At 40.9% G+C, this 24,610-nt stretch overlaps 1 protein-coding gene and 1 long non-coding RNA gene across 2 annotated transcripts in view; both read left to right on the top strand.

The window, feature by feature from the left end:
* Window positions 1-24,610, top strand: part of mei4 (meiosis-specific, MEI4 homolog (S. cerevisiae)) — a 50,350-nt gene that overhangs the window by 13,255 nt on the left and 12,485 nt on the right. The window contains exon 4 of the mRNA XM_034899874.1: window positions 4,299-4,430. Within this exon, the coding sequence (XP_034755765.1) occupies window positions 4,299-4,430 (132 nt within the window). The remainder of the gene's footprint in view (window positions 1-4,298; window positions 4,431-24,610) is intronic.
* Window positions 7,626-20,853, top strand: LOC117961313. Its single transcript, XR_004660379.1, has 3 exons — window positions 7,626-7,762; window positions 18,556-18,558; window positions 20,842-20,853. It is a non-coding gene; the product is annotated as an uncharacterized LOC117961313 (long non-coding RNA).

Here is a 24,610-nt window from a genome sequence, read left to right on the forward strand (position 1 = left end):
TTGTGCTTTGTTGTCATGGAGATAGGGATTTTCAAACATCTCTACATACAAGCCTGGTTTATCTTTTGGCTTTGGCCTTTCCATAAAAGGAAAGCGCTCTGGTGCTCATCCAGGTGCTGTTAATCTCTCTACTTCATAAAGGTGTCACTACACCTAATGTTGCTTAAATTGCCTCCTGGAGTGCTCCACCTGCCTCCCTTCCCAGTAGGCACAGGAGAGACGAGAGGAAATCACAAGAGGAGAAATGCAACGTGCATATTGTGTTTTAGAAGGATAAGACGTCCTTTCCTCTGAAGAGTCACATGAATTCGTCAACTGTTTGGGCGGAGATTTCCGGCTTCCGGGAAGGGTGCTATCGTGTTTGCTCACCTATAGTCCCTCGTTAACCCTTCTCGATGCTCTGTCCTCTGGGTAGAAATAAGAGCTTTGAGACAGAACAACTCCCAGTTAAGCTGCAGACCGAGGAGTCAAGGAGCTATCAAATAAGGGCCATGAGATTCAATTAAATTTAATTCAATTTTATTTATATAGCGCTAAATCAAACACAGTTATCTCATTGCCATTTTCATAAGTCTGCATCATGCTTGACTACCAAAGGTCACTAAGCAGAGTATTTAAACCTGCTAATGGACCCAAACTTCTCTTATAGTTTGGTGTAGCACGATGGAAAACAAAGTATTGGTTACAGATGGAGATGTTCTCTTCTAGATGTTGTGGTTCTGCAAATAACCCGCCATTATTTTTCCAAAACCCCAGCTCTGAAGTCAAACAATAAAAACAGTTGAGTAAGAGTCCTCTGGATGGTGCTTACTGTGTTGAGTGTCTTCCATCTGGAGGAGTTATTCTGCAAGCAGCTGCGATTTACCCAGCAGCGGGTTGTGCCTTCAGAGCCTTTGGCACACATTCTTCTAGCTCATTTTCTCAGACACACCTGGAAGAGTTGTCTCGGTATAAGAGAAAAGATTTAACAAGATGAAATGCCCAGACGATGATATTCGGATCCTGAATCCCAAGTGGCGTCATTCAGATGTCACTCTCCCACCATGTTGAACTGCAGGCATTTTTTGTTAACGTAATGACCTTTCAGAGAGGAGAGCAGTTTAGTATCTGGCTGGCCTCATATAGCCTCACACCTGCCTCACCATAGAGCATGTCATCTGTTTCTCTGCTGGAAGAACTTCCATTAGCTCCTTTTATATTGCGTCCAGCTTGCACGTCTCAACCCCAAACACAACGCTTAAGTACCTTCTTTATACCTCTACACAATAGTACCTTTCACTGTAAACGTGAAGAATGGTATTGAAAGCTATTTTTACGTAGAGTTTTTGCAGATTTCTTTGCAAGATGTTCTGTATGCCCTCCCATTTAGTAGGGATGTAACAATACGATTGACGATTTTAGGTTTACAATGTGATTATTTCAAGATGTAACTAAATCAATAGAAAATAAATAAACTAAGAAAAGGAAGTGAACTCTAACTCTGAAGTCCATTATGCCCTATGCTAATGTTTTAAAACCTTTTTATCTTAATTGGTTATCAATCTTATATGATCTTATATTGGTCTTTACACTTAAATCCATTCTTAAACAATTCACAAAGCATCATTACAGCCCTACACTTGAAGAGATAGATAGTTTTTTCTACAGTGTTCTCCATATCTTGCAAATCTCAAATCCATAGTTATATGCCAGCAGCCACTCGTGTTTTTCAGGCACATCTTGCTTTCTGCAAAATCCAACCAGTAGCCCTTCTCCCATGCTCTCACGTCATGCAACTGCCATGTGGAGATGGGGGAGGGTTGCCTCAAACCTTTCACTGTTACATGCAACGTGATGCAAATGTGAAAGCAGTTATAATTAAGCTATGTGACAATAAAATGTATTAATCGTGATCTCAATATTGGTCAAAATAATCGGGCGGACCCGACAACAAAAACTTCACCGAAAACAAAAGCTCGAGAAAGGTGATTAAAAACATAAAAACAATGAGGAAATTAGTTGTTTAAAAAAGGCAACAAACACAAAAAAAGCTAAAAATGCTGTTGTGTCGTTTTTTCAATACCAATTAAATTAAAAAAAGAAATTAAAACACACATTACAGCACAAACATTTTGATGTATCTTTCAGCTCGTCCTACATAATCCCCGTCCTGCATGTCTCTAGGACGTGTAACTCTAGACAGCCCGTCGCCGACATTATTAGAGCTGCGTGCTGATTGGCTCTCTGATGCTGATGAATGGTGACTGTGCATGATGAGGCGTTTTTCCAAACTCAATACTTTAGGGGCAATTCGGTCGGTGCCTGAAAAGTATTGAATTCAGTCCCCAGCTCTAGAAAAAAGCTGCATTGAGAAAACTGACCTCTATTACAAAATCATAACACTTAAAACACAGCAGCTCTTCAAGCACTTAAAGCTTATTTTTTAAGATCTGTATCTCCAAGTAAACGAACTGAATAGCTGGTCTGATCAGGCTCGTGCACCAAAATGCAAAAAAGGCGAGAGAAGGAAGCATCTTCAGCCTGAGAAAAACTGAATAACAATCTCCTCCCTTCAATTGTTCCGAATTATGAATTAATCACTTGATGGCATAATCATGCAGACAATTTCACACAATGTTCTCGCATCATTCTGCAGTCAGGGGCAATCAGCAGCAGCGGCAAATTGAATTTCAGCTTCTTCTTTTTTGTGTGCTGTCCATTCCTCTTTCAGTTGCTCACACTCTGTTTGATGAACAGAACCGAACACGGCTGTCTGATCTGCTGCAAGCATCTAACGCTTTCAGCTCTGCACTTCAGAGTTGGGCAAGGTTACTAGTTGAATTCCCCAAACCATATTTTAAAAAGCAACAATGATCACGACGCCCTTGAGCCAAACAATTTATACCACAGAGGACAGTTTGAAAATATGAAAAAAAACTGAGTGAATATAAATTAGGCTGTTGCTGAATGTAAGCATGAATTCTAAGATTATACCTTACAGCGTCAGAACCCCCCCCCCCCCAAAAAAAATGTCATGTTCAGACTGAACCCAACAGGAATGAGAAGTGATAACAAGTGTTGTGTGTGTGTGTGTGTGTGTGTGTGTGTGTGAGTGTGTGTGTGTGTGTGTGTGTGTGTCAAAGCTATATATATCTTCTTCCTCTGTGCCATAGAGCTCTGTGGTTGTCCACCAAATTCAATATACTATTTCCAATATACACTTTCCTACGTATTTTTTGAAATGGTCTTTACATCTCGACAGCAATAAATAACTTATGGGCTCTGAAAAAGGAACAAGATCCATCATCTGTAGCTGCTGTAATCCTGTAAAAACACCCACAAATCACAGAAAAATGCCTCGTCATTCAATACACAATTTCAATAAGGAGTAAATCTTATCAGCGTCAGAGAGCCAATCAGCACGCAGATACCAATATCTTGTAATATGTGTGATTGGCTGTCTCACGGTACACGTACTCACATGGTAGGAGCTGAAAAATACATAAAAGCACCCATGTCCTTCAGGTTCATAATTTTGTTTTGAGGATGTACCAGAATAGGTTTACATGGCTTTTTTTTGTTGTACTGCAGATGGCTGCAGATCCTGTTTTCACCCTCTGTGTTTAGGTCTCTGTTTTAGCCACAGAGTGAGACATCTCACTGTCATCTTTGTTGGGAGCTACACATGCTCAGTAGCGAGGTAAGATCCCATCAGCTAGATAACTGTTTCTCCAGCTTTGGTCAGTCCAAGGCAGGATTAGCTAGACAAGATTAGCTTCTAGATGAGGGCCACTTGTGGAATACCTGTAGAACAGGGACAGGAAGTAGTTCTTTTGGAGATCATGGTGAACTAGAATGTTTTGTAGTTTTTTTTGCCATTGAGAACAAGCTAGCATGGTTAGCCACCTCGTCTTGGCTGGTGACGTAGAAAGCTGTGCAGAACAGCTCACCTGGAGACTGAAGACAGAGGACATTCAGAAACCGCATGAAAACAGCATGGATAGTTTTTTTCCAAGTTTGTATGTGTGTGTGGAAGCACCAGAGACACAAAATAACACCCAAAATCCCAGAAAAAGTATTTTTTGTTGTTTTAATTTCTTTCTTTTTTTCCAAAATTGGTTTAGGAACTGGTATCAAAGTCAGTTGTATTAGTATCAAAATTTTTTTTACAATACCATGCCTTACTAGTTTTTGATTGGTAGAATTTAGAAACAATTGATTTTTACAGATTTTGGATTCTTGAGGTTATTGAAGATGTAAAGGTTAGTAGAAAAAGAAAGTTCTCCCTCAGTGAAATCTTGTTTTGGTCCACCCTTCAGCTCCAGCCTGCAGATAAGCTGATGGAGTACCTGATCACGCTGGGGAGCTGCAGCATGTCACAGTCCTTTCTCATCCGTCACATCCTGGCTCAGATCAGCGCGCTGGCCGACCAGCTCTGGCAGGCCTTCCAGGTAAACGCCACACTGCTCCTCCTGCATTCACGTTTTCTTGTTTTCTTTCACTGCCACATGATTGTATTCTGACAGTTTGTGACAGTATTTATGTATCCATTGTATTTCTAGGTTATATTGGTCTTGTTGCAACATTTCAACATTTCATTTCCGGGATTATTCAGGTGCTGCCATAAATTACGCAGGATGTCGCTCTTTTTGGCCGGATGCCCGTTACCTTCCTCTTCCTTTGTGTTGGTGTTCTTAACTCTTGCCTCAGATCGCTGCAGGGTAAATCCAGACAGCTAGCTAGACTATCTGTTGAGCTTCTGTTGCACAACTAAAACTACTTTTGTACATGTTCCACTAAAACAAGTTCCTTCCTGAGACTATTTTGCAGAGGCACTCGGGCTCCGTCCGGTGCTAAGCACCACCCAAGACGATTGTGGTTGTTTCAAAAAGATTTTAATAAACCAGAGCACGCTTTTCTCCTATCCAGGAATGCTGTGTGGACTAGCCATACCTTCCTCCACAGCGCTGCGGAGGAAGGTCCGGCAATGCAAGACTATTTCAAGCAGTGTAGCATATAAAAGTTTTCATTTAGCTTTTTTTAACTGAGTCCAGCGCAGTGGACACTCCACATAGAGGGATACGTTTCAACACTCCCAGCAAACAACAGTGAGCTTTTAATGAAATATTCTCTGGCCCAGCCCAGCTAAAAACACAAACTCAGAATCCGTCAATGTGTTAGCTTGTCGTTCATTACTGAGCCTGGTTGTAACTGTGAGCTAACCACCAACTTTGTCTTTGCTTAACCTATTCAACTGACTTCATCAGGACATCGGGACGGAACGTAGCAGCGTTTTTCTTTGTCATTCTTTTCCCGTTTTCTGTTTGAAGTTGAAGTTATGAGGGAAGCCCAGAACATATGTTAAAACTATTCTGTCGCTTGCTAAACTGCCATGGTTTTTACTGCCTCGTTATCTTTAATAAGTGTTCTGCTATGATGTGGAAGTTTAGCCCGTGTTAAGACGAAACATTTATTTGGAGAGAGAGAGAGAGAGAGAGAGAGAGAGAGAGAGAGAGAGAGAGAGAGAGAGAGAGAGAGAGAGAGAGAGAGAGAGAGAGAGAGAGAGAGAGAGAGAGAGAGAGAGAGAGAGAGAGAGAGAGAGAGAGAGAGAGAGAGAGAGAGAGAGAGAGAGAGAGAGAGAGAGAGAGCTAATATTGCCGTGGTAATATTGTTGTTGCTGTATTTCTAACTGCATAGCTGATAGATGTGCAGATTGTTTAATAATGACTTGTGCAGTCATGTGTTGACATTCAGGTTTGCTAGCACCGTGCATCGCTAGTGATTAGACTAGCCTTTGGAGCCACATGCTAAGCTATTAAAGGTGTATTACACTGTTTGCTCCTTCATGGATATGTGTGCTCTAACTAAATTCTCATACCGTTACATCCTTACTTCATCATTTTAGATAACATGCTTGACTGTCCTGCCGTTACAGACGTGAACTAACCACAAATTTAAAAAAAAAGACGTTATTCTTTGCATTTAAAAGGAGTTTTTGCAAACCATATTGAGATCAAAAATCTCTCTTGTGCTCTCACTAGCTTTGTCTCTGTTTATTCCTCCTTCCATTCTCTTTCATACATTTATTTTATTTGACATTTTTGACCTTATGCTGCAGGGCTTCAGATGCGAAGCGTTTTCCCTATTGGTTTCTACAGCCACTTCTGTATCAACACAATCAATACTGCGTCCCACCGGTTTCCAGTCTGCCATGTATCGAAATGTCTCTCTTCCGCAGTCTCGCAGCCGCCTGAGTCACAGGCCAGGCAAGAGCTGTGTTTGGCCAGCCTGCTTTTTGACAAATGCAGAGCGAGTGTCAAGCCTCTGGGGGTCCTTGGAAATGGAAATTTGTGAAATAGTGAAAAGGATACAGATGACTTTCCCCCCTTTAACCCTCCTGCTGAGCGCGTCCCTCCCACTCAGCGGGGTTGGTCATGCTCGCTTGCGCCTGTTTTCCTCTATCCCTCTCAGCAGAGCCTCTGGAGGCCGGCAATGCCAAAAAAGAGAATTTTACCAACACTGCATATGTGAAGTTAAAGAGCAAGAAATAGCTGAACCCACTGTTCCACAGGAGATATTGACAATGCACAACAGCCTTGTGCTGCATTGGTGCCATTGTCACCAACAAACCAGCAGTGGTCGCTGGACAGTGGAATGGTCTGCTGGCTGATTACAAAACTCGGCTGCCTGATCTCGTTTACATCTGCCTTGATACCTTCCCCAGCTGGAACTACGTGGAGCAGAGTCAACCCATGCTCCAACCATAACACCCAAACCAAAAGGAGAGGATTGCGTCAGTCTATCACAGGTGTGAGATCTTTTAAAGCAACAACAAGATGTCTACATTAGGGTCCACTATGGAACCGGTTCCCACGCAACCGGTAGGGATCAGACTGGATTAGAACGCAAATTGGTTATTCACTTAATGTGTCATCTAGTCCTATCCTGTGTGTTTGGGTGTGTGTGCGCAAGCAGGTTCTCGTGTGCTTTTCTGTGTGTGCATGTGTTAAATGTGGACGTATGCCCGCTGTCCATGGTGCTGAAATACATGCCAAAATAGGTAGGATAAAAGGCATTGCCACAGAGATAGTTGTATTTGACTATTTTTCTGTCAGAATAAAAGGCCGTCTGATTTACGGCATGGCAGCTCAGCTGCACGTCACTTTAGATTCTCTCTAAAGCTTTATATGACGTCCGACTCACCATGCTGGATAAAGTGAAAGTCACTTTCTTTGCCACCTTTCCAACAAGCTCACAAATAAAGGTTTTTGTAGTCCAGCCTTTGCGAAATCGGGGTTGGGTACCTGACATTATTTCTACCGTCTCCTTTTCTGGGGGGGGGGCGTAGTGAGAAGCCGGCGCTATCATGTAAAAACTGTAGCATTCGTGCTTGTCATATGTACACGCCTGTCCACTGTCCAAGAGTTGAGTTGTCCTCCGCAGCACAAATCAATGGACAAGAGACTGATTATTCTGTTTGCGAGTTCACTAAAAAACAAAACAGTTATCGGGACAGAGACAGCAAGGCTTCTGCTTGATTGATTTTATCGGGTAACGTGTACAATTACAACTACACTAATTTACATTACATGTCATTTAGCTGACGCTTTTATTTAGAGTTTCAATTACTATATATATGTCAGAGATCTGGAGCAACTAGGGGTTAAGTGTCTTGCTCAGAGACACATTGGTTGTATTGCAGTAGGATACATCAATCAACGCAGGTCTCCCACACCAAAGGCATGTGTCATATCCAATGCGCCATCACCACCAAAAACGGTCTGTGGACAAGAAAGACTAGGATTACCCCTATTTGTTAAAAATTGCCCTGTGACAAGGGCTATAGGACACCACAGTCCACTAATCTCATTCAGTTGTACAGCAGGGTTACACTAGTGCACAGAATCTCCATGGTTACCACACATTGATCGCCTGGCATTTACTCGGAGCGTTGTCCGCCTGTCTCTTTACATGAGGAGCCGAGTAGACCGTGCAGATCCATGCAACTACGCAGTCGCTCCCCTTGTAAAAAACGCCCTTAACACTCATTGTTTATCCACAAGTAATTTTTTATTAAATTATTCAACCCGCGTTATTATATGGAATTGTTCAACCTTGAGTTCCCTAACTTCTAATTCTTATTATCATTATTATAAATTGGCTGATACCAAAGTCAGCTATATATCATGATTATTTAAGGTTGATTATTAGGAAAAACCAAGTGCTTTTTTATTTAACATTAGACATCCAGGACTCCAATTTAGCCCAAATGAAACTATCCTTCGTTTCATATCCACGTTCTCAGGCACTGCGGCGATTTAGCTCTGAGATTGGCAGCCAAATCAGGCTCCTTAGATTTATTTGTTTAATAGAAGATACACTTATGAATATATAAATACATTCAAGACAACGGCTAAATTTGGGTATCCAAACGTTTTTTATGGACCAATTCAGGCACTGTGCATCACTAAGGCTACATTTACATCGCTACAATGTGGTTTTTAAGCAGGGTTTTGAGCCAAAAGCGATCTCCGTTCCCCAAGTGTTTTTATCTCCAGTAGAAGAACTAATCTCTAATAACATGCACAAACCAAAACATCTCATCAACCTTCTCGTATACTGGGCATAAACAGCAGGCAGCATGTATACTCCGCCCGCTGCTGGTAGTTGCCATGGTAACATAAGTAGTTGGCTTCTGTGTTTACAAACGTCTCGGTTTGTGGCCGTTGGCCGTTGAGACTGCAACACAACCCTGCACATTCCAGACCAAAACGGGTCAAGTGTTTCCTAATGTCTCCGGTTTAGGGGCCCGGAAACGCCAGAGCAGGGGGAATAAGATGAGGAAACGCCAGAGCAGGGGGAATAAGATGAGGAAACGCCAGAGCAGGGGGAATGAGAGGAGGAAACTCCAGAGCAGTGGGAATGAGAGGAGGAAACGCCAGAGCAGGGGGAATGAGATGAGGAAACGCCAGAGCAGAGGGAATGAGAGGAGGAAACACCAGAGCAGGGGGAATGAGATGAGGAAACGCCAGAGCAGAGGGAATGAGAGGAGGAAACGCTAGAGTAGAGGAAATGAGAGGGTGAAACGTAGCAAAAGACATTTGTTTTTAAACCAAAACGTGTCAATGTAGATGTAGCCTGTAAGCTGTATCGCTGTGAACTGACGGGGCATCATTGTGATGTTGGTTAAAACTCGCTAAGCTTTAGGGTACTCACTTGGTAACCAAATAACGTTGGTACGACCAAGGACTGATTGACGTTAAATCTATCTGTGCCAAGTCACAGTCTCAGTACTCCATACAAGAAGCTCATACGTACGCGTATGGGCCTAGAGCTGCACAATATATCTTTTTGTATCATCATCACAACATTAACTCATGCAATATCGCGAAAGGCTGCGACATATTGCAAAAGACACTCAGAGATTCTTTGAGTTAGTTGATGGGAAATTCAGGGTGGGAAAGCCTTAACAATGTTATCACATATTTTCCTCATGTCGTGCAGCCCTAGTTCTAAGTAAATAGGATAAATAGGTGGACTAAAATACATGTCTTGCTATTACAGAGCAATAAAAGTACCATTTTGGTACCGGCACAGAATCTCAGTTAAAAATGGTAAGACCGGTAGAAATGTGAACGGTGCTCATTCTTACTTATCTGTGTACCATGTGTGCTAATTTACTGACAATTCAACATGTAGCTCTTAGTGAAAGAGTGGATAGAGAAAAATATAGACAATTACTTTCCCCCTTACATCCATTAGTGTGCCCATGGAAATTTTGAAAATCTTCACCACTCATCTTTATAGGAAGAAGGGCCCATGAGACTGCTTTTGAAGCCTTGGTGTGTTTGAAGATCTGATTGGCTTGTAGCTCCATGCCTGCAGCTCTCTGAGCTTCGTTCTTTCAGGACGAGATTTCCCGGGGGGGGGGGGGGCTGCGTGCCTCTCATTATGTAAAAAGACAATCTGAAGAGGACAGGCGGCTATATGTTCATTTCCATTAACATTTCACGCACTTTGCTTAGGCTTTTCTAAATTGCCACCATCGCAAGCAAACTGTTACGTTTGACGTTTGTTGAGTTTGTAGTTACAGATGCCAGAGGTTTATAAGTTGAGGTAGAGTAGAGATGTAGTAAATATGGCAAAACAATGGGGCATTGAAAATAGAGCCCGACCGATTTATCGGCGGGCTGATAATAGGCAAAAATAATTTGCCTGCCACCCCCTGCAGCTTTAAAGCTGCTATAATGGATGTGTGTGATGATAAACTAGTGCTGGGCGATATATAGAACATTTCACAATACTTTTGACCAAATACCTCGATATCAATACTGCAACGATATTGTAGTGTTCACTATTGTTGCTTTCACAAAATGTTTACACATGAGATTTTTGATGAATAATCATCAGTAATGATATAATGACTAAGTGGGTGAAGGCAAAAATGAGTCTGGTAAGTTCAGAACAGGACATCCCTTTACTGTAATGCAGCCTTTAAAACCAGGAAAAGACAACACCTTGACGATATCTCATATCAGGATATTGATATGAATTGATATATACCCCATCTCTATGATAAACCTCCCTTTATTGTATGTTGTATTTTTGGTCCCTACAGTGTTAAACTGTGGACTATAGACTTGGAAAATAGTGGGTCATTTCAGATGGAACCTTGTGTGATGCTAGGGTACAATCAGCTGCGTGGAGGTAACTTGTAGTGACATTAAAACAGATGTCACTTCACTTTGAGGACCTTTTGGGACTCTACAAAAACTCTCCAGGAGTTCCTTGTCCCCGGTTTGAATACCACCGCGCTCCACGCTCCCTGAATGAAACTGAGCTTTCATAAAGTGTCCAGGCCGACAGGACGCCCTGAACAGAGCCCTGCCTCGGCTCTTTGTCAGCAGCAGCAGACTCGCGGCTCCCCGTCAATAGTGCGGAGTGAAAAAGTATTTCTCAGCGTGGAGAAAACTCTCACGGCACTGACACACACGCTTGTTTCATTTTTGTTATTAAATACCCGGATTAAAGCAAATTTTATTTAAATTAAATTGTATTATTAAATTTAATCTAAACCCTATTTATCTTTGTTTTTGTCCGTAGGGGACTGATAAGAACAACAATCTTTGAAATGAGTCCACATCATTAAAACATATGCACTTCAATCTGTGAATTTTCTTGATCTGGTTAATTAAAAGCAGTTTAAACTACCATCTGCTGTGTATGTATCTGTGTACTTTGACAGAATTAGGTTTTATAATGTTGCTGTACATGAAGGCAGTTGTTGTCATTTCTCTCCTCTGTCCAGACCAAGTGAACCAAACTACAGATGTTGAATATTCGTTCCAGGAGTAGGTGTTTTCTTTTCAATTTTGGATTCAACTACTTTTTTTTTTTTTTTAAACGTGCACACGCAGGCTGAAATTCGCTGTGGTGTTTTGTTTTAGGATTAAGCTACTTGCTTAATGTCCGCTAGCCGCTGTCTATTCATGCAGTGCTATGTAACATTACTGTAAAAACGTTTTAAAACCACAAAGGTAAACAACAAAACACAAGCACTGAACTGCCCAGGATTTTGTGTAACAGCAGGTGACTGTGTTCTGCAATTACAAAGCAGTTTTGCCACCGCCTCAAGCCCTTGTTGTTGATCATGCAACGTTTTGTTTTTCTGTGTCAAAATGTTGATGTTTTTGTCACTTTTACTGATGTTTTTGTTGATTATTTTCTGTGCCTTTTGATGGATTTGTGTTTTGGTTCTTTGACATTTTTGAAGCTTTTTTTTTTTCTAATGTTATAAAAATTGTTGCCTAGAACTCTAGATGCTCTAATCTAGCAACTCTCCGTTGGCTTGCAAGCTGGAAAAAACAAACTCTAGTCAGGCCATAACATTGTGTTTAGAGTCGGTGGGCGGGCTTGACGTAATGATGGCAGAGTTCTGCGTATATTCCCTGCTCCTTGAAAACAAAGAAGATGTCTGCTGCCTTTGGAATCGGCTTTGACTGCAACTCTGGAATACTTGGAGTTGAGCTCTAAAGTCATTCTTAAAAAAGGAAGATGTTTTCGGAGTTTATAGTTTAATCTATCAACCTGCGCTGCTCTGGTTGGTTGTAGCGCTGTCCTACTGCATGCAGAGGGAATTTGAAAGGCCACCGTTTATCCAGCCCCTCGGATTGAGCCCTGCCATTGGGGAGTTCCCAACATCTGGATGTGGGTCTGGCTTGTCAGGCTAATACAATTTAATTAAATCACCCAAATTCAATGAAAGAAGTGAACTGATCCTTTTATTTTACACGTTGTAGGCAGCCATCCATGTAATTATTTTTGACCTGAAAATGGGGCAAATTTGACCCAAGGACAACAGGACGGTTAAATATTCGCTGTTGAAAAGCAACAAAGCTTCAAAGCTCAATAAATAGTAGTCCGTACAGCCCTAAAAATTAACAAAGGCATGTGCAGCCTTTTATTAATTTAGTTATCAGCATGGGCAAACATGCCCTGCAGCTGCCCTGCAGCACAACATCTGAGAGCGCAAGATAAAAAGTCGGAGCTGCTTTTTTCATTGAGGCACTCCAACTCATCTCGATACATTTGTGACGTAAGTAAAGTGAGCAGCGTGCGTCATCAGGTATCTATCAAAGGCTGCGTTGCTATGCATTCCCATCTATTTATGTTTGTAAGCATTGATTACAAACACATTGCTGGAGATCTTGTTTTCATCCTGTGTGTTTAGGTCTCTATTTTAGTTACCAAGTGAGACATCTCACTTCTATACTATCTTTGTAGGGAGTCGCACATGCGCATTAGCAAGGTAAGATCCCATCAGCTAGATAACTCTTTCTCCAACTTTGGAAAGTCCAAGGCAGGATTAGCTGGGAGACTTCTTCTAAACGAGGGCTGCTTGTGGAATACACGCAGAACAGGGACAGGAAGTAGTTATTTTGGTGATTATGGTGAACTAGTGTGTGTTGTAGCAGTGTTTTGCAGTTGAGGATGAGTTAGCATTCTAGCGCTAGCATGGGCTATGTTTAGCCACCTTGTCTCGGCTAGTGATGTTGAGAGCCGTGCAGAACTTGAACAGCTCACCCGGAGACTGAAGGCAGAGGACAATAAGAAACTATATCTCACTCAAAACAGCACGGATAATTGTTTTCCAAGTTTGCCTCTGTGTGGAAGCACCAGAGATACAAATAACACCCCAAATCCCAGAAAAAGTAATATTTTTATAAGATGGGCACTTTAATTTTTTGTTATTGAGCAGGGACAGGGCTTAAAGTTAGCATTGATCTGCAGAATCATGGCTTCCGTAGCAGTTACTATTAGAGAGTACTAGAACTTCCAGCTTGGGTTCTGGTGTTAACTTTGGGATTTGTTTTTTTTTTTGTTGGCTATTTTTCTAAGGTGTAAATCTCTTAGTGAAGATAATTATTCACAGTGGAGGAGGAAGTGCAGCTCTGTCTCACCCACTCGGTGGTCCCTGAGCCTGTATGTAGTCAGGATCCGTCTCTTCTTCGTATCTCTGATAGTGGAGGAGGACGGTTGCACTCTTTGCCTGAAATGACAGCTGGCAGCAGCAGAGAGAAAGCAGGGATGTCATGCTGTGATTGGATTGGGAATTTCATGGCCAATTCTGGTTGGTTTACTGTAAATGAACAGCAGAATAGTTAAACGAAGAAAGCAGTGATTAAAGTTATTAGAAGTCTTCCTTGGAAGAATTTGTGCCGAGTTTCATTAATATCCAACACAGGGTTTTAAGTTATGAATGTCTTAAGGATAACATCTCAAAATAAAGATACAGTTTACTTAATAAAAATCAAAATTACGATATCAATTGTTGTTTGTTGTGCCTTGAAAATTGAAGTAATTCAATTATTTTATACAGAAGCTAATTCCTTCAGCTCCAATCACATCTACCCGCCACTCTAGGATGATTAAATCCAACACATAACCTGTGTTGGAAACCGTCGCCTGTCACGGAAATAGTTCCCACTACAGTGTGTTCCCCATTTCGTAGTGGTGTTTGAATTCTCTTTGGGGGATTTCATTCCCTGTATAGTCCACTATAAAATACCCACATTGCACAGCTAACTTGAGTGTACATAAGATGTACCCTATGTTTTACTCCTGTATCCCACAATGCATTGCGGGTGTGTTTTTCGGAAGAAAGAAGAAGCAGTCACTGCGGAAACTGAAAAATGGAGCAGGCTATAGTTTCTAAACTGTGGACACATAAAATATACAACCTTAAATTCTTCTCCTAGGTGCTCGGTTTGTTTCAGGGACGTATTTAAAGTATTTTAGTTTGGGCATGCTTACCCAAAGCTGGGCGCGCTCACTCCGTCACACAATCTCCTGACGCAGCGATGTTTTCAGTGTAGTGTCTAGATCTGGTTTGGTAGTTCCCTCTATAGTTCACTATTTAATAATCACTATATAGGGAATGGTGAGGTAGAGAATGAAAGAGCGGTTTCCAACGCAGCTATTAGGGAATTACTGCAACTACAGTTTGATCCGAAATTAACAATTCAGACCTCTGTATGAGTTGAACTTCCATGCTGTGTCAGTCGGCCAGTCGTTCCATCTAGCTGCCAGCTGCTCTGTATCACGTTTAGTGTCTTTGTCAGTGATTTATGTGGGTGTTTAGAGCCAGTTAACACTTCTGTCCTGCTGATAACAGAACCATATGTTTCGCTGGTTGGAACCTCTGGCCAGCCATCGCTGCAGAGAGTTGACTCCCCTCTTTTGGGTAAAACATGGCAGATTTTTCTGGCCGCAGATTCAGCATATTTCTGTAAAATAATGCAGGCTTTTTTTTTTCCTGCATCACAAAGTGCCTGCCTTAGCGTAGACACAGAAATGCCCACAGAAAGTGGACAAAAGTCTGTTGGTAACAAGACGTAAGAGAGAGGATTTTTAATCATGTGTCCTTCACAAACAAGGCTGTGGATGCAGGCACAAGGCCATCACTTTTACGTAAAGAAAGTAACATTTAAACTAGGGCTGAAAGAATTGGAGGAAAAATGTGATTGAGATTTTTCTGCCAGATATTGCAATTACAATTCAATTTGGGATTTTTGTACTTGTGTTTACCTAAAGTTCAATATCCACTGTGTTACTGATAAAGCATTATAACTTGATACAACAGCAACACTGCTCTATGTTCTTATGCAGGGATAAGACAATAAATAGGAATTGTCAGCAATTTTCTTTTAATAAGTATAGAACATTGAACAGTTAAACACAGAACATTAATCGCGTTATTCGCTAATTGCATTCTTTCAAATCTCGATTTTGATTTGAAAATGATTAATTGTTCAGCCCTAATTTAACCAAACAACCAACAAAAGTCTGCAGGTAACAAGTGTCTGACCTATCAGAGGATTTGAAACCCCCATGTTGCTGCAGACACAAGACCATCTGTTTAATGTAAAGAAAGTTAGATTTTAACCTAGTTTAATTCCTCTTTTTCAGTTTAGTTTATAAATATCTATCTGGCATCTGGCGCAGTGCCAGGCCCAACGCAAGTGTCTCTGCTAGTTTAAGAATGACGCAGTTGTCAACTTCCTTTCCAGCTACCATGATGTTTAATTAAGAAATGCATCTGCGCCCATCTTTGCGCCCATGGCCGGGCTGTTCATGTGCAAAGCAGTAGTTGTACTATTAGTTGTATTATTATGAAGATATTATCCGATCATCAGTGTACCAGATGCCAGGCCTGCCTCCACCCTTCTCCAGCTGGTGGTTAAGAGAGCAGATCGTTCCCATCTGTCCAGGGACTCACCCTTTACATTATGTTCCAGAGGTTGAGAGGACCAGTGATGGTGGTTGAAAGGCTTTATTTTATGTGCACATATCATCATTAGGGATGTCCCGATCAGCTTTTTGACCTCCGATTTTTAAAATATTGAATATCTGTCTATACTGAGTCCCGATCCAATACTTGTAGTTGCTCAGATAATAAAGCTGCACGCTGCTTTTTTTGTTTACGAACAAACGTGAAATGAAGCACCCCTGAAATCTCCATCACCAAACCCCCCAGACTCCATGTAAATAGTCAATACTTTTAGCGTGAATAGCGCCAGCATATTTCCACATATAAATGGGGGAATTAAGGCTTTATTCAACCAAACCACAATGGCGATTGTTGCAACAGTGGAATGATTAACCAAGACGGCTTCTGGTAGTTTTTATTTAGTTTCTGTACACTTTAAATGGATAAATTACTGTTTATTTACATGTAGTCTGGTGAGTTTGGCAATACTCCTTTCGGGGTCGTTTCTTGTTAAACTAAAAGGATCTTACTCTTAAACAGAAAGGTTCTGTAGGGATCCTTTCCATAATAATCTGAGTCTGTCAGCAGGAAAGTCTGAACTTTTAGTGGACTTCAAAGGTCCCTTAGCATGAAAATTTCACTTTGATGTTTTTTAATATTAATGTGCGTTCCTCAGCCTGCCTATGGTCCCACAGTGGCTAGACATGGAGATAGGTGTAAACCTAGTCCTGGGTATCCTGCCTTTGAGAAAATTAAAGCTTAGATGGGTCGATTTGGAATCGTGCCCCTTTACCTCCCCTTTCTCTGCTTTGCCCGCCCAGAGAATTTGGCCCACCCATGACAGTGAGACATCATGGATTTCAAACGAGCAAAGTGGCAGTTGGTCAAGGATCAAACTCTGCAGTGCCAACTTGCTGTGAGGCAGAAGTGCTAACCACTGAGTCACCGTGATTGTTGTTCCCGGCAGTCACTTAGACACAAAAACCTAGGAAAATAGGGTTGAGGTAGAAATAAAACTAAAATACTCTAAATTTTAATGTTTTGATTCGTTCAACTCAAATATATGTTTTATTTATTTTTTAAACACCAAGAGAGGCAGCAAATATTCAAATTAAAGCTCTTGTTAGAAAAGTGAAGTGAATATATAAAGTATTCATTTGTTATATAATTAAGCACTGCTAAATTATAGCTCACTGTGAACATTTTGAGTTTCAAAGCTGTCATAGGGATCATCTAAAGAAAGGATGTTCTGGAGACAATATTTCAAGGACATAAAGTTGTGAGTGGCGGTGATTATAAAGTCATGAGTATACATACTATCAGGAGCCGGGCTGCTGAGGACAGAGTTTCCTGTCTGACATCCACCCTCAGAGACGCTGTAGCCTGGTGCCGCTGTCCTTGGAGCAGCGCAGCATACAGATAAGCTGTGCCATCTGGGCGCTGCGTTGTTCTGTCAGAGGGCACGACAGTCAGTGGCGAACACCAAACAGCCACAGTCCCTCAGGAGAAAGCCACCATGAAACCCAGCAATAACACAAAACCACTGGGCGGTGTAAATGCCACTCTGACCGTATTACTATGCACCATCAGTTGTCACTGTGTCTGCTTTTTATACAAACTGTGGGCGGTCTAGAAGTGTGTAGGTGCGTGGAGAGCAGATAAAGCCACAGGATCTCAGTTGGATCCTGTTCAACAAGGAGAAAAATACATGAATAAATAGATTCATCTCTTCAATTATTTACCTGTTTTCAACAACAACTGCAATGGCTTTGAACAATAAAATTAAATGTGTAGGGCTGAAACGTATGATTATTTTCATTATTTAGTGATCTGTTGATTCCTTGGACGAATTGATCCATTGTTTAGTCAATAAGATGAAAATAAAACTAGTGGTAAAAGAGATATCCGCACACTAAAACATGTTTTATGTTTCTTGCGTTCAACGTGGTCTGGACGGCGATATGACACAAACATGGACTAGGCGACTGTGTGCTACACAATATGAGGAACATATACAATATGGGATAATGTTGTTTAATATTGCGATAACAATATCACTTGTGATACATTAACAGATAATAAAGTGTGCTCAGTTCTGCATTTCTGCTGCTTTTAGTATCCTTCTTGAATACAACAAATGGCTTGTTGAATTTAAAACAAATAAAAGGAAATCACTTCCACATTTTTTTGAACATATTGAACATTGAATTGAACATAAAGAGCAAAACTTAAAGTGACAGTTACTTTTTACAGTGCAGTTGTCTACTGATATTTTCTTTCAGATAACACCCGAAAAAAATCTATCACAATATGTTGCAGCCTTTCGCAATGTCTGTACCGTGACAGTTGATATTGCGATGACAATAACAATGATATATTGTGCGGCCCTTTCGGAGGGTCTGATCGCAGAGCCATGCACCTCCAAGATTTTGTGACACAATGTCACAGCTTTACAATGATTGGCTACAGAATAAAAAAAATCAGTTCTAGGAGCCGCTCTGATTGCTGCTCTGATTGATAAGCTAACAATACTCTGTCTTTAGCTGCAGGCTACTGGTAAGCAAATGTTACCCTGTGTCTTTAGCTGCAGGCTACTGGTAAGCTAATGTTACCCTGTGTCTTTAGCTGCAGGCTACTGGTAAGCTAACGTTACCCTGTGTCTTTGCCTGCAGGCTACTGGTAAGCTAATGTTAACTTGTGTCTTTAGCTGCAGGCTACTGGTAAGCTAATGTTACCCTGTGTCTTTAGCTGCAGGCTACTGGTAAGCTAATGTTACCCTGTGTCTTTGCCTGCAGGCTACTGGTAAGCTAGTGTTACCAAACTGGTACCAAAAAGCTTTATTGTGTCTGTTGTTGTTTTCATCAAATGTGTGCAAGTAGGCAGGGGTGAAGAGAAAAAAAGAAGTATGCAGATCCTGCTTTTGATTCAAAACTCTAACACCCCTAGTAGTGGAACTTTAAGTATTATCAAATACATTTCTAGGCTCCAGCCTCTCAACTGTTGAATTGAGCATAACTGGCATTTTTCCTTATTTACTAACATTTAATACATGAAACTCAAAGGGCACTCAGGGAGCGTAAACCTCTACATTTCAAAGTATATGTGTGTAGCGGGTCGAGGTTGAGGTGGTCTTCCTAGTTAACCTTTCTTTGTAGCTTCACTTGGCACTCAGATTCCTTGAAACTTCTGTGTTAGTGTCTCATTAGAGTGATGTGATGAGTTTCATAACCAGCCAGTGTCTGGGCTGATTGCCTGTAATGATATTAAGTTTGGCTTAGGGATATTAAATCTGGCTTTGGGGGGTGAGTTTTTGAGAAATGCAGGAATCAGCAGTGATGGCAGAGCCAAACGAAATGAGCATCACAACGGATGCCTCTAAAGGCCAGTGCCAGTTTAATTTACCCTCTCTGGCTTCACAGCCCAAGAATACCATACATCACATCTTTAAATATCAGGCGGTGGCTCATTCCAGAGTTTCAAATACTCCCAGTCCTACATTTTGTATTGAGAGGCGAGTCGTCTGATGCTTGATTGCAATCTCTGACTCTCAGAAAATTGTGAGTTTAATGGAAGTGCTTTGTCTGCATGAGCGGCAGTGGTATTTGGAGGAAGAAGTTCTTCAGGAAATGAGAGTGAGTGAGATGAGCTGCAGTGCACATTGACGACATTTCAAAGAAAGCGGTTTCGGGTACCTTAAAGCTTATTTGTTCTCATGCTTATGTGTGTCACCTTGACAGCAGAAAGGGGAGATGAGCTCACTGTTTTAAATGCACTCAGGGACTGTGAAACTGAGGCATAGAAAACGTTTAGTCCTGGTAATTTTTACCCTTTTGTAAATCTGCTTTTACAGTAGGACTGGGTATCGCCAGGATCGGTTAGACTCTAATTCACAAGGGTCGATTTGATTTCCAATTGAATTAGAAATATCTCAGTTACAAAACCAATTGTGCTTGAGTATGAACAAGATTCTCTGAAATAATGCTTTAAAGGTCCAGTGTGTAGGAATTTCTCCTATCTAGCGTTCAGATCATATGTCACAATCGGCTCTCTCACGCCATGAACTTCAAAGTACGTATTACAGCTACAGTAGCCTTCACGCTTCAAAAAGCCGGTCTCTTGCTCTTTTCAATCTCCTTTTTCTGGGCAAAGAAGAAGACTCCTTTTCATGAATTTTGGATTTTCAAGACGTGTGGTCCTCCATGTTTCCATCTTAAAACTTGCCGGAGCGGGGAAGCGACGATACCCGTTGTTGTTGTTAAGAATTAACCTCAAAGCAGAAAAAATGTCCTTTCTTTAGTGCAGCGGGTGTGATGCAGTATGCAGGTGCTATACCTAAAGTCAGACATCTGTGAAAATGGCCATGCCAGTTTTTTTTCTTTTCCTCGCCAATGTTTTTATTTACCACAACATATACCAACCTTACAACAAACAACTTTTCAAGCGAGTCCACCGTCTCAGATTATTTTCCAATATCTGAATGAAACCCTGAGCGTCCTGCTAGAGTCGGGGGGGCTCTCGTTGTCGCCATTGTTTGGTGTAAGGTCATAAAACTTAGTCCCAGGCAGTCCTTTCTAGTTGTTTTAAACGTTGTCAACAACCAATGGCTAACCAGACGGCTAGAACTAGTGTTTGTTATGGTTGCTATGGTGCTGCACTAAGCACTAAAGAGGGAAAGTTGCTGTTTTCTGAAGGGAGTCATCCAACAGGAGTTGTGCCGACAGAAAAAACACAGACATAGACCTCCGGGTATGGCAGCTGTCCATCTGCATGTATGGCAGAACAGAAAATCTGCAGACTTTACCCTAAAGTCATCAGTTAATGCTAGCGGTAGCTAGCTAGCTTGGATAAATTGTTCTAAGCAAATCTAGTTGTAGTCCTGCAATGTGTGAAAATGCAACATCCTCGGTCTTTACATATTATGTCATTCTTTAACGTTAGATGTGAGATGGTGTTGGACTTGGACCAGTGTTTGTTAGGCATTAGATTCCATAGTTTCATTTCAATACAATTAGATTTACTCAAGTTTTAAACGGAGCCTCGTAAAAGATTGATCCCAGTATTTTATTAATCAATATGTGATCATTTAAATGAAGATCCATTTCAATCAGAAAATCTATTCATTTTTTTACCACAGCTCTATTTTACAGAACATTATTTCAAACAACAGTTGGGGAATATGGTGTGCTGGATTGCATTATGGAGTATCTGTAACCATCAACAATGTCAGTGTTTGCAGTTTGTGGTGCAGACCAGGCATGCCGAGTGCACACAAAGAAGTCAGTTCTGTAGTTAGAGCACAAGATAAATGGCAACAGAAGAAATCCAGTTTCACCCGTAAAAAGCCATAGCTTTATTTGATGAATAAACAAGAGTCCTATGATGTATGAAGAGGAACATGTATTTAGCATTTCTTTACAGCTATTTCTTGTTTCTTGCAAGCCGACAAATAGTACTATATATGTAAAAGAATTTCCAAGCTGATTTCTAATGTTATATACTTTGTTTTCTATGTCAAAAATGAGCTAGCTAAACTGCAATGCATGATCTGTATGAAAGATTCCAGATTCACTCAAGGCACATAGAAGGAAACTTGTATTTTGTACTGCCAACCCTATTTGTTAGTTGTGTCAGGTTCCAGTACAGTCAGTAGAGCTTTGTAATGTTCACACAATGCTCGAGTGGCCAAAAGGAGCTTTGTCAGTACATCACTGCCTCTCTTTCTCCTTACTCACTAACTCCGCTCTGTTCCTCAGGGAGAAAGAAAACCAATAACGAGTGATGACGACATTGCTCGAGTTTTCTCACACAGCAGGCAGATGGAGAGAGGGTGCTTGGTGTGTTGAGTGTTGAGTCAGCCCTAAGTTGAGAAGTAGAGATACTACGTCCTGATGCAGTTAACCATTGTGTTGGAACAGTTAGTGCTGATAAAGCTGCAGAGTGTGTAACAAGAAAGTTTGTGATGGTGGTTAGGTCAAACAAACACAGGACTTTCATCTGAAAAAAACCTGTGTTTGTAAAACCCAAATCAGTGTGTATATGTACGTATTATCATACACTTATTTAAAGTTTCTTAGGCTATGTAGTAGGGGTGGAAAAAAAAAAGATTCTTAGATGCATCGCGATTCTCTCTAGAACGACTAGATGCTCAATTCTGATAATAATCGATTATTAAAATAATTGATATAACTATATTTAAATATATACTGTACATATTCCATATGTTTTCATTCATAGTTGTGATGCCTTCATTGTTAATCTACAATGTAAATAGTCATGAAAATAAAGAAAACACATTGAATGAGAAGGTGGTTCCAAACATTTGGCCTGTACTGCATACACACATGATCTAATAAGACATACATAAAATAATTAGGCAAAACATATAAAGGCTCTTGATTAACTTTACCACATAACATGTGTATCACATGTAACGAGCGTTTCAAAGTTTGTCCACCAGATGGCGCTGAACCACGTCCCTCTTGGCAGCACTGCTATTTTTTTTATTTTTTTTTATGTTCAGAGTACTTTAAGTTTCATATCTTAAGTTTGTATTTTTATACATTTTGTTTATCAGAACTTTAGTATATTTTGATGTTCCTATGGGGGGGGGGGTTTCATCATGGGGGGGGGCTTGTATCATTTGGACGTGCCAAAAGTGTTGTTGTCATTACAATTCCTCATGGACTTCTTTTTTGGAGCCAGTGGAATCGTCCCCTGCTGGAAATTGGATAGGATGCAGCTTAAAGGAGCTTCAGCATTGGCTTTACTTTTCAGACCCGGCAGTTCTGCTTGCCTGTTTCTCAAAAACAACATCACTCAATGAATCATGTTTGACAGCCCTAAGAGGTATTATAATTTTACAGTAATATGCCGTTTTGATCCTTTTAGCATGTTTTTTTCTGTTATCTCAGTTCTGTTCCCATTAAAACATTGAGTAAGTTTTAAGTAGCTTTCCAAAAAATAAATGTAGGCCATATTAAATGTGAGTCAGTGAGTGTAATTCACTTCTCTTATGCTAATGTACTTGACATATGTGACAAGATAACACAATAAATGGAGCACCATCTCTGGTCTATCGTGACATTTCATCGCTGCCTCCCACATAAGATGGCATTTGTTATTTTAATGAATGAATTAGACTCTTCTGACCCGCATGTATTCTGCTGTGTTTTTGTCAGTGAGACTGAAAGGAATGTGACAGCAACCTAGGGTCCTAAACATTGGCTGTTGCATGTTATTCTATTAATTCTACAGCATGGGAATGTTCTGTCCATTTTATCGCCTAAAACACACTTGCTGTACCGCTGCAGTAAAGTATGAAATCTTGTTTGGAATAATGAGATTTTTTTTTGCATTAGCCCAATGTCACAGTGATTTTAAAGTTAAGAACTATACCTGGAACTCAATCCAGCAACTTGTTGTCTAATTGATTAATTGATTGGAAGAGCATAAGGCGTTTGAGTGACCTTAATTGGGGATGTTGGTTGGGATGTCCAATGAGAAGTGTGAGGGTCTATTTTGTTTCTATGAGTAAAAGGACCTAATACTGCAGCTATTTTCTGCAGAAAAATACTTATATACTAATCTTTTGATTGAATACATATGTTAAAAAGTTCTCTGTTTCTTTACATGGTTGGGTAAGCAATGTGTAACGGGTATACTCGACTTTGCAAAATCCTGTCAATGTTTAGAAATGAGCGGATTTGAAACCTCCCAGTTTTGATGTTTGTGGAGTCCCAGACACTTTGCTCCCTGATCAAAGAGCTTGTTAGCGTATATAGGCATGGTGGGGTGACCTGCTGTCGGTGAGGTGAGCCCTGCTCGGTCAGATTTAGGGAAAAGGCTGATGAATTGATGGACAATTAGAGGATCAAAGCCGTCCTCTATCCTCCGATTGCACCACTCTCATTACCCGTCTAACCAGGAAGGTAAATGAGATCGGTGGATCAAAGTCGCTTTATAAAAAGTCAGAATCACATGCTTTAAGTCCTGCAGAAATGCACACACAGAAGACATTCAACATCAAAAAATTCCCTAGCCATCTTAACAGTTTAGAAAATTCATGACAATGACTACACATTTTACAACAACCTGCCTACATATGAAAACTCTGCTTCTGGGGGAAATTCTGAGTCTCAATGTGGATAAATCTGCCAAATTCTGTTTTTGAGTGTAATTGGAGTTTGAAAACAGTTTTCCGTCTTTTGGTCTGACGCACACCTAGACAGGGCCAAACTTCATTGGAAACCTAAATTATTAGGAGGACCAGGAAAAATCTGCGATGGGCCAGGTTCGGCCCACGGGCATCGAGTTTGACAGATGCTCTTAATTAACCCCGCCTTCAGTTTATATGGGCAGAGGAGAACCTAGGGTAACTTGGTGAGAGAAAAGAGGAAAATAGCAACGAGTTGTTGTTCAAAGGTATAGCTTTTTGTCAGCTTTTGGAATTTCTGCTCCATGCCGTCTCTCTAAGTGGTAAAACACTGTAAATAAATATTGTGGTTTGGTCTTTGGGGGAGCCTTGCTGTCATATCAGTTGTCGTCAGATGTGACAGAAGTGACCTCCTCTCTGTGACAGTCGCTGCTTTGTGAGACCATTTAACAAAAAGGAAAATAATCATCCAAGCCAGTGGACCTCTTGGGTTGCTGATGCTGAGATAAACGTCCAGAAAGAAAAACAAGCATTCATTTTTCCCCTCGTATGTTTGTGTGTGAACCAGACAAACCTGTGTTCTTCCTCGTCTTCGGGCAGTCGAGATGTCAAGATATGAGTGCAGAGAACGCCGACTTGGATGAGACTGGATCGATTTTCTGTCGGTTTAATCAGTGGATTGCCGGCAAAGCGTCTTGAAAGAGACGGTC

This window comes from Etheostoma cragini, chromosome 18 (genome assembly GCF_013103735.1).
Source record: "Etheostoma cragini isolate CJK2018 chromosome 18, CSU_Ecrag_1.0, whole genome shotgun sequence".
Lineage (NCBI taxonomy): Eukaryota > Metazoa > Chordata > Actinopteri > Perciformes > Percidae > Etheostoma > Etheostoma cragini.